Source organism: Polypterus senegalus, chromosome 6, assembly GCF_016835505.1.
Source record: "Polypterus senegalus isolate Bchr_013 chromosome 6, ASM1683550v1, whole genome shotgun sequence".
Lineage (NCBI taxonomy): Eukaryota > Metazoa > Chordata > Cladistia > Polypteriformes > Polypteridae > Polypterus > Polypterus senegalus.
The window spans coordinates 10,907,119-10,920,101 of record NC_053159.1 but is presented as its reverse complement, the minus strand read 5'-3'; the positions used below and the strand labels follow the sequence as shown (position 1 = coordinate 10,920,101).

Here is a 12,983-nt window from a genome sequence, read left to right as displayed (position 1 = left end):
CAACCCGCGGCGTAGCATACGCCGCATAATCAGGCCGCTTTTTAAATAATTTTTAAGCACAGAAGAAAAAATAAACATTTGAAATATCCGTAATTTAATAAACCACCAAGAAAAGTAACATTGCAACAATGCACGCTACGAACCAACATACAATTGTCCGTGACTGAAAACCGGAGGAGCGCCGTCGCGCCTTCTCTTTCCAAAGCGCAGGATGGGGTTGAACGGCTCGTTCAGTACGCACTGCCGCTTATGTCCCCGCCCCCAACTCCCTACCTGAGTCGCTTTCGTCTGTGTACAGTCCACACGCACCTGTGAGTCACGCTGACTGTTAATTTTCCAAACACCGCCTCAGTCGCTTTCCACGTTGATTTTTCATTGTTCTTTGCGGTTCCGGCTGCTTTTTTATATATATAATCTACCAAGTCACCCGACCATGGGGGGCTTTACAAAGGGCAGGGACGTAATCAGTGCGAGCGTATGACCCGCACGTACTGGGAATTTCTCGTTCGTGGGGAAAAATTGCAAGCCACGGTATCCATCACGAATGGGGTTCAACAACTTACCCACGCCGGGTAGACACACGTTGATCCATTCAGTGTAGCGCGCGTGCAGTACCGGACATACAAGTGCATCACAGACCTGTTAACGCTCAATCTCACGTGGCTGAAAGCCACTTGTCCCTCTAAGAATTTGGACGCCGACCGCTGTTGGGTCGTGTAACTATTTGGCAGATGGGAGTCTCGTTCGTTTTCGGAAATAACCAGACAAATCGCTCCACCAACTAAGAACTGCCATGCACCACCACCCACAGAATCGAGGAAGAGCCATCAATCTGTCAATCCTGTCCGTGTCCGGGCCGGGTAAGGTTTCCTGTGTTGAGTCAAATGAAGCGAAAGGCTCCACACCTGGTGGTGCCCTTCCGTCAATTCCTTTAAGTTTCAGCTTTGTAACCATACTCCCCCCTGAACCCAAAGACTTTGGTTACTCGGTTGGCTGCCCTGTTGCGGGGCCTGCATTGGTGAAGCAGGTGAGACGGTAATGAAACAGAGGCACAGGGCTCATTGGTTTTTAAAGACTGCTTCCTCAACTCGTCACTCGAGTCGTTGTCGTCTTTGCACAGTCCAGATGCACCTGTGACTCACGTAGACTTTTCATTGCTCTGTGCGGTTTTGGCTGCCTCTCTATATATAATCCACCAAAACACCCGACCACGGTGGGAGGGCGGTGTGTACAAAGTGCAGGAGTATCTAAGAAGACGCATGTTTGTCGCGGATGCGAATTGCTGTATGTAGCGTATGTAGCGTGTAAAACAGTTTGCTATGGTCACGCGGTCGTGCGTCGTAACCGAAAACTCGTTTTTTAAAGACTGCTCACTTCATTGTGTTCTAACCTCAGTTGTAAAGGAATGTTTTAAGGATCCCATGGGATACCCCTCGCAAACCGTTTTACACGCTGCATATGGCGATTCAACTCCGCGAGAAACATGCCTCTATGAACAGTCAACGTGGCTCGGAGGTGCATGTGGCCTCTACGACAGACGAATTATAAATGACGCCATTTTTTCTGTGTCGTCGCGTCTGAGTTGGTGGGCGTGGCTCTGCGAGTTGTCGTCGTATCCAATGGTCTTGGAGTTGGTGGGTGTGGCTCCTTCCTGCGTGCGCCATAGATGTCTCACTTGTCGGCGGCTTAGTGAATCCACGCCCCTTCCGGCGTGCTTTCCTTGGTCGTCTTGCCTTAGTGAATTATATATATAGATTGAAGATTTGTTCTGTGTATTGTATTGTATTGTATTGACCCCCTTTTTCTTTTTGACACTCACTGCGCGCCCAACCTACCTGGAAAGGGGTCTCTCTTTTTGAACTGCCACTCCCAAGGTTTCTTATTTTTTTTCCCTGCAGGGTTTTTTTTTTTTTTAGGAGTTTTTCCATTGTCTTCTTCGAGAGTCAAGGCTAGGGGGCTGTCCAGAAGCAGGGCATGTTCAAGCTCAATTTGGCACTCCTTGTGTGCTACACAAAAATAAATTGTATTGTATTGTATTGTATAGTATTCGAAGCAAATGGCAGGCACCATCCCGAGGTGGTGCGCCAATCTGTCGTGTGGCCCAAACATGAACTCATTTAGACCGGGGGCCAATTTAGAAATTTAAATAAATAATTAAACTAATAAACTCAACTGCTCAAACGACAGAAAAATCCAGTCGCCAGAGTGACAATTCACAGGCTGTAAACCGCAGATCTGTGAGACAGCAGGGCTAACCATTAAGAGTTATTTGATAATAACAGTTTCTTCATTTCAAATGTTCTATTTTATTAGCAAGAGGAATGAAGTGAAAATCTGCTGTGGAGGCATTGTGCGTAAAAAAATATTATGGAGCAGATGCTGAAGTCTCAAGTGGACTGAAGGAATCAACATGCTTTACATGCATCTTTGCACTTTTTCCTCCCTTGTTAATGGAAATGCATCTTGTGAGCACAGGAAGCTTGTAAATGTGGAGGTGATGCGGAGTGATGATTTTTAGTGTCAGATTAACAAATGTATTCATTTGATCACGAATGCTTTCATAAAAGTGCACCGTCTGGGGCTGCTCAAGCATGGCTGCCTTTTCAGGTTCGTTTCTGCTTTTCCTTTCCTTGTTTGAGTACCCAATACATTGTGCAGTAGGCTCGGATTGTGCTTTTTTGTCTCGACAGATGGATGATAACGTTAGCAGAAATTATCTTAATCACTTAATGTAATAACAGAGAATGTCAAGCTCTCAAAAATATGCAGAATTACTGGAATTAAATCAAATTAGGATCCGATGGACATACAGCTAGCTTTGCGGCACTCGCACAGCAACTCCATGTGAAAAGTCAAGCAAATCTCAAGTGTTTGACACAAACGGAAAAGTTCTGTCTATACACCATCACTCAAACTGCGCCCTCAACTTGCCCTGGGGTGGTACTGCAAGCATCAATAGAATATGATGGCTTAGACACCACACTATATTTCACTATATATAGTATTTATTGTGAACCACAAGGGGGCACGCAGCTCCCCAAACACCCAACCCAACAGACACCATTGCTCAATTTCAGCACAGCACACGTTTATTCAGCTATGGGAAACGCTTTGGTCTCGTCTCCCACCTATGCAGCACAGTACAAGAAGAACAATAACCACAAGCAGTCACTTCCTCTCTCTCAACTCTCTCTGTCTTCTGTCTCTTGTGCGCCTCCACTCCTCATCGTGAAAGCTTTGTCCTCCAGCCCCCCGAATCAGGCTAGCTGAATGGAAACAGGCAGCCCCTTTTATAGAGCACCAGGGAGTGACCCAGGTGTCCCGTGATCTCCTTCAAGGTGTAATTCCAGGTGTGGTGGCAGTCCTGCTGAGGAGGGCTCAGCCACTCCCCCTGCGCCCCATTAGAGGTGACCTCAGGTCCCAGCAATGTTGAGCTTGCCGGCTCCAAACCTGTGGCACCGTAGCAAACCACGGGGGCTGCCCTCTGTCTTCGTGGGGGAGGTATTGCCCTGTGCAAGCTCCTTCCCCTGGTCCTTCTGTTATGTAGGCAATCTCACGTGGCTGAAAGCCACTTGTCCCTCTAAGAATTTGGACGCCGACCGCTGTTGGGTCGTGTAACTATTTGGCAGATGGGAGTCTCGTTCGTTTTCGGAAATACCGTAGCAAACCACGGGGGCTGCCCTCTGTCTTCGTGGGGGAGGTATTGCCCTGTGCAAGCTCCTTCCCCTGGTAGGCATCCCCGCCAGGTAAGAATCCATCACTATATATATATATATCTATACTGTATATATCTATATCTACATATATATATATCTACATATATATATATATATCTATATATATATATATATATATATATATATATATATATATATATATATCTATATATATATATATATATATATATATATATATATATATATAGGGTGCAAGGCAGGAATAGACCCTGGAGAGGGCACCAGTCCATCACAAGGCCTGTTTGGAGTAAACGACTACATCTGTTATGGGGGTGTTTGCCCGTTGCTTATATTGTAAATGCAGTAGCGGTACCATTTGATGTGGAAACAGAAAAATGGCATTGATGTTGTAGAAAATCAGTTAGGGAGTACGTTTTTACTTCTTGAACTTGTCTGCAGTATCCATCTGTTCATCTGTATTTTATTTAATTATGTATTTATTTATTATTATGCTGGTTAGTGTCAATTAAATCATGAATTGTTCAAAGCAAATGGCAGGAACCAATCCTGGGTGGTGTCCCATTCTGCCACAGGGAGAGTTTAGAAATTAAAAAAAAAAAAATAAATAATAAATAAATATATATATATATAGTGGACTATGGCGTTCAGCTTATCCCGGCCAATACCCCCAAGTCACCAGGTGGAGCCCTCCCTGCAACGTGGAGATGTCCCGAATTCCAGCAGGGCATCATGGACCTTGTAGTTTCCCTTCACAGCCCTGCTGGATATCGTGGGGGCCACCAGAGGACGCTGCAGGGAGGCTCAAGGACTCGTATGTTCAGTATAGACCGGAAGTACTTCATAGTCACGAGGACAGAAGAAATAAAGTACTTCCAGGCTGAAGAAAAGAGGAGTTTTCACCTGACCCGGAAGTGCTGGGTAATCACATGGACTTCCGGGTCAAGGACTATAAAGGACTTTGGGAAATCCCAGACAGTTGAGCTGAGTTGGGAGGAAGGGTGACAACGCGTCTGGGAGTGGAGGATTGTGAATTGTGGATTATTGTTATTGTGTATAAGTATTGTGGAGTGGAGGGTGCTTTGTGCACTTGATTACTATAATACAAAGTCAAGAATTTGGACTTTTAACTGGTGTCTAGTAGTCTGGTCTGAGGGTTCAAGGGGATGACATATCTGTCACAATATATATATATATATATATATATATATATATATATATATATATATATATATATATATATATATATATATATATATATATACAGTCGATTCCTGTTAATCAGACCACATCGGGAAGCGATCATTTTGGTACTAATAACCGGCTGGTCCGATCACACGAACATGCCCTATACATGTGCAACCAAGACGGGATGTGCTATAAGTAACATATTAAAATGTCATTATAACTTTTATTGTGCTGCACATGCATATGGCGAATGTAAAACAAGAACTACATACATGTACCTGTACGGTTGCTTACAACTTTGTTTATTGAAAAAGAAATGTACAGATTCTTCGAAATGATCTAAATGACACTCAGCATGCGAAGCACAATAAAAAAGGTTACATTACCAAATTCCATTCAACGTTTGAAGAACTTGTCTAGTGTGATCTGACACATTCTGTTTACGCACTGCACTTGTTTACGCTCAACTTCATGTCGCCGGCTACTGGACGGTCCGTTTTAGGAAAGAAAGGGCAGGCATGTTCACCCCCACTGGTTTGCACTTGGTACAAATTGTCCGACTTCCTGACCTTTGATAAAAGCATAAATTCTCCTGGGGAGCCCAGGGATCCTCCCGATGTCGCTGACCCGCTTTACATCCTCTTTCCGCGGGCGACTTGTGGCTTCTTTTTTCCTATTCTCTGTCACTTTCTTTGGTCCGATTAAACGGAATTTTAGTCCAAATAAGCGAACAATATTAGGCTTATGTAATATGATCTGTTTCGGTTCTTTAGGATTTGGTCCGAATAAGCGGCTGGTCCGATTAACCGGGATCAACTATATATATATATATATATATATATATATATATATATACAGTACATATATATATATATATATATATATATATATATATATATATATATATATATATATTCAAGGCATTCGTAGTCTGAATCACAATCTGACTGTGTGGGTGGTTACCTACCAGGTAAAGCTTGTGGTTGGTCAGCAAGTTGGCTAACACTAACATCCACCACAGTGCCCTCTTTTCAGTTGCGAGAAGGAGATCATAGAATGGTTGAAATAGTTTTATTGTCAAATATATTGTGACGGGCAGCCGGGTCCCATGCCCGGTTGGGACGGCCCTGCTACATATGTTCCGTGGAAGCAATCATGGGATGTACACTACCTTCCCTGGGACGCTTTGTGGCAGTCCTCCTGGGTTACATCAGGGCCACAGGCATGAGACTTCAGGGCTCAGACCTGTGGGGCTCCATGGACACCACCCGGAGGAGCTGCATGGCTTAACGAGCCCTTGTGGGTTGGAATGCAGCCACACCCGGAAGTGCAGCCTAATTAGGCCGATTACCACCTGCAGCACTTCTGGGAGGACTATAAGACGAGCCTGCAGCCACTACTCGGGGGTCAGAATCAGGAGGAAGAGGATGGGGTTGCCGGGGTGGAGTGGTGGTTTGAGAAGAGAGTGCTTTTGTGTGTTTGGTGCTTATCTTTAAGTGCTTGTGGGACTGTGTATTGCCTGTGGGGTTCACGGGGAAGACGTGCCCCACAGGTGAAGAAAATAAAAGTCTTGTGCCATTTTACACGTGCCTCTGAAGTGAGTCTATGACGGGTCGGGCACTAACTTCACACTATATATATATATATATATATATATATATATATATATTATGTGGCTGTTTCTTTAAAGAGATTCAAACAAATGATCCTGTGCAACATTTTATAGAAGGAAAGGGGAGTGTAAATGAGAAAAGCCTGTTGATAACTTTTTAAAATGATCACACCTATGCTTTAATATATGAAAATATGACGATCAAGTATGCTCAGGTTTTTTTTATACAACATCAAGTTAAAGTTACATTTACTTGGACTTTATGGCACCCGTCTTGCAACGTCAGTGTAAAGTAAACCCCCACCTTTTTGCTGCATGACTTCCCATCATTCCATGTGTAGGATCCACTGGAAAATTCACTGCAAGCGCTGGACAGAGAGAGCTCACTGCTGCTGCAGCTGCTGCGAGGGTACAGCTGGGATGGCACCGTCAGACTCAGCTGATTGTGACATTTCAGCACAGGGATGGCGGATTTCATACTCTGCTGCACCCCCTGAAGAAAGAGTTAAGAAGAAAAATAAAAGTGGTGAGAATGTAGTAACAAATATTCATACTAATATTAATTATTAATCCAAAGGGTACACAAAGGCCAAAGAATAAGTAGCTGTTATGTTTTCAACAAAGCACAAAACTTCTGTTATTTATTTAAAATGTATTTTTAGCCATCTGTCACTGGGAGATATAATATGTCCTCAGGCTAGGCTGCTTTTCTTCCTTTTCAATGCTAATATTGATCTTTAATATTTATTACATTATGGATATTATCCATTTGCTGATTTTCTTTATTTTTTTATTATTTTTTCTATCCTAAAGTACATTCTGTGTAGTTTCTCTGGGACACCTGCTGTAATACAATTTCTGCATAGGATAAATAAAATATCTATCGATCTATACTTAAATTGACATTTCTCTATCTGTGCTATCCTGCCTACTACACTAAAATTAATATCTATCTATCTATCTATCTATCTATCTATCTATCTATCTATCTATCTATCTATCTATCTATCTATCTATCTATCTATCTATCAAATAGTGCCTTTCATATTATCCCTCCATTTATCTCTCAGTTATATAATGCACTTCATCCCCATGTGTCCATCTGTCTATTGGATATATTGTAAATTGCCTTTCATATCTATCTCTCCAGCCATTCATTCATCTTAAAGTGAAATTCATCCTATTTTATATTTCTTTTGGATATATAGTGCCTTTCCTATTTGTCTATTCATCCATCAATCAAATGCCATCCAGTCAAGTTTTTTTAAAGGAGTCAGCCAATACTCTAGTGATCTCGCCATTAATATGATTAGCATTAGCATATCTATCAAATTGGTATTTTTAAGTCTATGCTATCCTGCCTACTACACTAAAATTACTATCTATCTATCTATCTATCTATCTATCTATCTATCTATCTATCTATCTATCTATCTATCTATCTATCTATCTATCTGTCTATCTGTCTATCTATCTATCTATCTATTATATAGTGCCTTTAAGATCTATCTATCTATCTATCTATCTATCTATCTATCTATCTATCTATCTATCTATCTATCTATCTATCTATCTGTCTATCTATCTATCTATCTATCTATCTATCTATTATATAGTGCCTTTAAGATCTATCTATCTATCTATCTATCTATCTATCTATCTATCTACACTAAAATTACTATCTATCTATCTATTATATAGTGCCTTAAAGATCTATCTATCTATCTATCTATCTATCTATCTATCTATCTATCTATCTATCTATCTATTATATATCTATCTATCTATCTATCTATCTATCTATCTATCTATCTATCTATCTATCCTGCCTACTATACTAAAATTCAAATCCATCTATTTTATAAAGTGGCTTTCACTTGTTGCCTATCCCCCTATTTCTTGTTTATTTTAATTAAGTTAAATACAGCAGACTGTCTAATACACTTTATGCCTTCTACTGTCTATACCCGCTCTCATCTCTCCAGCTTTATCCTAAGGAAGTTTCTGGGATGTGTGTTAATACCTTAACAGCCAACTGCCACTCACCATAACTGACATTAAACATTTTGGCTGCATGTCTCTGTGAACACATATACTGCATACGTCTTGAAAGTTAAATCTTTTCTAGCATTTTTCTAACCGCAGCATACACCATTTGTGCCACATTACGAGGAATGCGCTGCTGGTTCTGCAAAGTATGGACTGGACATTTTGTTGATTTTACTTGGAAGATAATTTCTAGAAATGCAGGTGTCAGATGGAATCCAACTTTATTTAAAGAAACAGAAATCTTAAGTCTTTCAGGGCTGATGTCGACTTTTGTCAAAAGGATTTGACAATAATAATCAACTGTAAACTGTGACAAAACAATCCGTTATGTTTTAGTTGGAGTCTTGTTGCTAGAAGAAAAGTTAGGTTTGTTGGTTTTAACTGAGATTTCCTGCACTCTCATGAGTAGCAAGACACAGACAATGACAAAAATGGCCCTGGCACCTTGCGGGAGATCAAAGCGGATCTCGAAAATTTTATATACAGTATATATATATATATTTTTTGTCCCTGTATATTTTGACACGGCCCAGCGTTCAACATTTCTAACAAACTATCAACCCTGTATGACTGCGTCTTTATTGTAATGTACGCGTGTTCACATCACGTTCCGTCACTGTAAGCGTATTTTTCGTTAGTTTAAAAACAGACTCTGCTAGACAAGGTCAGAGCTGCAGTATATCTGCAAAAAAAGTGAAATCTGACAACTGCATTATGGTCAAAATGTATAACTCAGATCCAGCTTCATAGCCGAGACAAGTTAAATTAATTTGGAAGCTCCGGAGGCCGAGCGCTGAGAACAAAAGCCTTGCATCGTAGCCTAATTTTGGTTTCCTATCTCCCTTCACTCTTTCTGTGTGAAACTCTGATAAACCACAATCCATCTTTATGTCAGCTGAAGACAGCGGAGTCTTTCTGCCTCTTCGGTTTATTGACATGTTAGGTTTGCCTTCAATACTCTGATAGTTGCCAGCTTTCCACAAAAGTGATTTGGGCTGACGGTGACTAAAGGCTGGCTGCAAGCGAAAGCTTCAATGGAGACACGATCAGGTTTCTCAGTAACACTTTGCATTGTACGCATTATTGTTTTATTTCATATAAGCCTGCCTGGAACTGCAATACTTGTGTCAAGTGCGACTCGGTGCTTTACGTTAAGAGGCCCGCATTAAAGCTTACAAGTTATCAATTCAAAACGTCTGTGGCAAACAAGTCAGTGCCGTCTCTGTTACTGAAGGGCAGCGCTCGCTCGACATTCAGAGGTATTTATTGTGTCCCGTATTAGTTTAGCAGATGTTTGCCCCAAAGCCAAACAAATAATTACACCAAATATCACTTCTGCCTTCTTCAAGTCAGCAGCTAAATAAAATCTCCCATTCTCTGAATTTCCTAAACTGCAGACTGGGCAACATTAGGCCTGCAATACAATAGCAGTTTCAAAAAATAAAATAAATGGGGTGGCAGCTCAGCCGCCTGAATTCACGGCACCACACGCAGATGGAGAGCTTGAAATCAAGACGGCATGACCATTAGGGTTAACACTACGCGTCTGCAAAGGCATTTTATGGTGTTTGGATTTTCATGACATTTTTTAAACACCAGCAAAACCAAAGAGCTGGTGGTGGATTTTAGGAGGCCCAGGCCCCTCATGGACCCCGTGATCATCAGAGGTGACTGTGCAGAGGGTACAGACCTATAAATACCAGGGAGTGCAGCTGGATGATAAACTGGACTGGACTGCCAATACTGATGCTCTGTGCAAGTGAGGTCAGAGCCGACTATACTTCATTAGAAGGCTGGCGTCCTTCAACATCTGCAATAAGATGCTGCAGATGTTCTATCAGACGGTTGTGGCGAGCGCCCTCTTCTACGCGGTGGTGTGCTGGGGAGGCAGCATAAAGAAGAGGGACGCCTCACGCCTGGACAAACTGGTGAGGAAGGCAGGCTTTATTGTAGGCACGGAGCTGGACAGTCTGATATCCGTGGCAGAGCGACGGGCGCTGAGCAGACTCCTGTCAATCATGGAGAATCCACTGCATCCACTGAACAGGACAGGTGGCTTGGACTAGTGGCTTCTGGATAACCATTCTCACCCAGCTCCTTGACTTCAGTTTGGCCAGGTGGCAAGCTCTAGGAAGAGTCGTGGTTGCTCCAAACATCTTCCATTTAAGAGTTATTGGGGCAGTTGGGCTCATGGGAACCTTCAATGCTGCAGAAATTTTTTGGAGCCCTCTTCAGATCTTCACCTCACCACAGGCGTTCCCAGGGAAAAGAAGGTCTTTCAAAAAATAACTGGAACTGTACTCTACATACAGCATACCACCATCTGAGCCCATCAGAGCACCACATGTCTTATTGTACTGTATGTACACTAACTGTACATACAGAGTTTATCAATGAAGACAGACACACTGCTAAGGGCCTCAACGAGACAGACACATCCGGGGACTTGCATGCAATCTCCTTGCTGACCAGCAATGTCTATCTATCTATTATATAGTGCCTTTCCTGCCTCTCCAACTGTTATATAGTGTCTTTCAAATCTATTTATCTGTTATATTCTGCCTTTCATAACTATCCATTTATCTATTATATAGTGCCTTTCATATCTATCTATCTATCTATTATATAGTGCCTTTCACATCTATCTATCTATCTATCTATCTATCTATCTATCTATCTATCCCTCCCCTTTCAGCTGTCCTAGGAAGCTCTGGAAGTGATGCAAGTTAGCCTCTGCTGATTGGTTCCCAGGCCATGGAGGTTTCCTATTGGCTGAGTGCATTAAATCTTTATCCATAGTCTATCTTTTTGACAACTTCAAGCAGTCTTCTGTGTGTCTCTCACTAAGGAGAGGCTTCTGTCTGCCCATTCTGTCATAAAGCCCAGATCACTGGAGTGTTGCAGTGATGGCGGTCCTTCTGAAAGCTTCTCCCATTTCCAGACAGGTGGCTTGGACTAGTGGCTTCTGGGTAACCATTCTCACCCAGCTCCTTGACTTCAGTTTGGCCAGGTGGCAAGCTCTAGGAAGAGTCGTGGTTGCTCCAAAGGTCTTCCATTTAAGAATTATTGGGGCAGTTGGGCTCATGGGAACCTTCAATGCTGCAGAAATTTTTTGGAGAACTCTCTAGATCTTCTTCTCGACACGATCCCGTCTCTAAGCCCTGCAGGCAGGCAATCCTTGCTTGAACCTCACAGTTTGGTTTTTGCTCAGCTCTTCTATAGTCTTTCCCAATCAGTCCAGTCCAGTGAATTGATGACAGGTGGACTCCAAACCAGCTGTAGAAACATTTCAACGACGATCGATAGAATGGGATGCACCTGAGAATGATTTCAGGGGTCATAGCACAGGATCTGAATTCTTGTGCCAAAGTGAGTTTTTGATTTTTAATACATTTTCAAACATGTCTGAAAGCCTGCTTTTGCTTTGCCATTCTGGAGTAGTGAGTGTGGCTTGATGAGGGAAAGAAAATCAATTTAAATGATTTTAGCACAAGACTGCAACATAACAAAGGGTCTGAATACTTTCTGAAGTCACTGTATACAGTATACTGTACAGATCTCCAAAAGTCTGGAAAGTGAAGAGCAGCAAAATCAGAAAAATAAAGCATGTGATACATGAAGAGAAAATTTGATCTTAGAGACTTGAACTGACAGCAGATATTAGTCACTGCCAATCAGGTCATAATGGAATATCTTGCCTAATTGTACGGCGTGTTCATATCTTCCTGCATTTAAAAGGAGATGATGGGGAGAATTTTGTCTTCATCTAAAATGTCAACAGCAGGATGTAATGTTTTTGAGATCTAAGGGATGGAACTTTCTGTGGTTTTGACTATTTCACTTATTTATAGACTAGCTGTGCTACCTACCTAAGACAAGTTGAAATCTAAGTATCTAACGTAGACCTCGGCGTTAGCATTGGCAGTGCACCTTGCAGTGCATATGTCTCGGTAATATGACATTTGATAGAAGAGTCTTAAAATCACTGTTAATGTTTATGATGAACCATCTGTTGGAATGACAAATGCAATGCATGTCATTTGGTACGGGATTTGTAAAAGCAGTGTTAACATTTATAATGTACCATCTTTTGGAATGACAAATGCAATGCATGGGTCTCAGGTATATGTCATTTGGTACGGGATTCGTAAAAACAGTGTTAACGTTTATGATGTACCATCTTTTGGAATGACAAATGAAATGCATGGGTCTCTGGTATATGTCATTTGGTATGGGATTTGTAAAAACAGTGTTAACTTATGATGTACCTGTTGGAATGACAAATGCAATGCATGGGTCTCTGGCATATGTCATTTGGTACGGGATTTGTGAAAACAGTGTTAACGTTTATGATGTACCATCTGTTGGAATGACAAATGCAATGCAGTTAATTAATAAAAATGTGATACACCATCTTTTGCAATGTCAGAGACACAGCA

General features: G+C 41.8%; 1 protein-coding gene across 9 annotated transcripts in view; it reads right to left on the bottom strand.

Moving 5' to 3' along the window:
* The window catches only part of LOC120530784 (nck-associated protein 5-like), a 746,735-nt gene that overhangs the window by 173,094 nt on the left and 560,658 nt on the right, over positions 1–12,983 (bottom strand). For all 9 annotated transcript variants that reach the window (XM_039755382.1, XM_039755389.1, XM_039755381.1 and 6 more), the window contains one exon: positions 6,800–6,988. In XM_039755382.1, the coding sequence (XP_039611316.1) occupies positions 6,800–6,988 (189 nt within the window). The remainder of the gene's footprint in view (positions 1–6,799; positions 6,989–12,983) is intronic.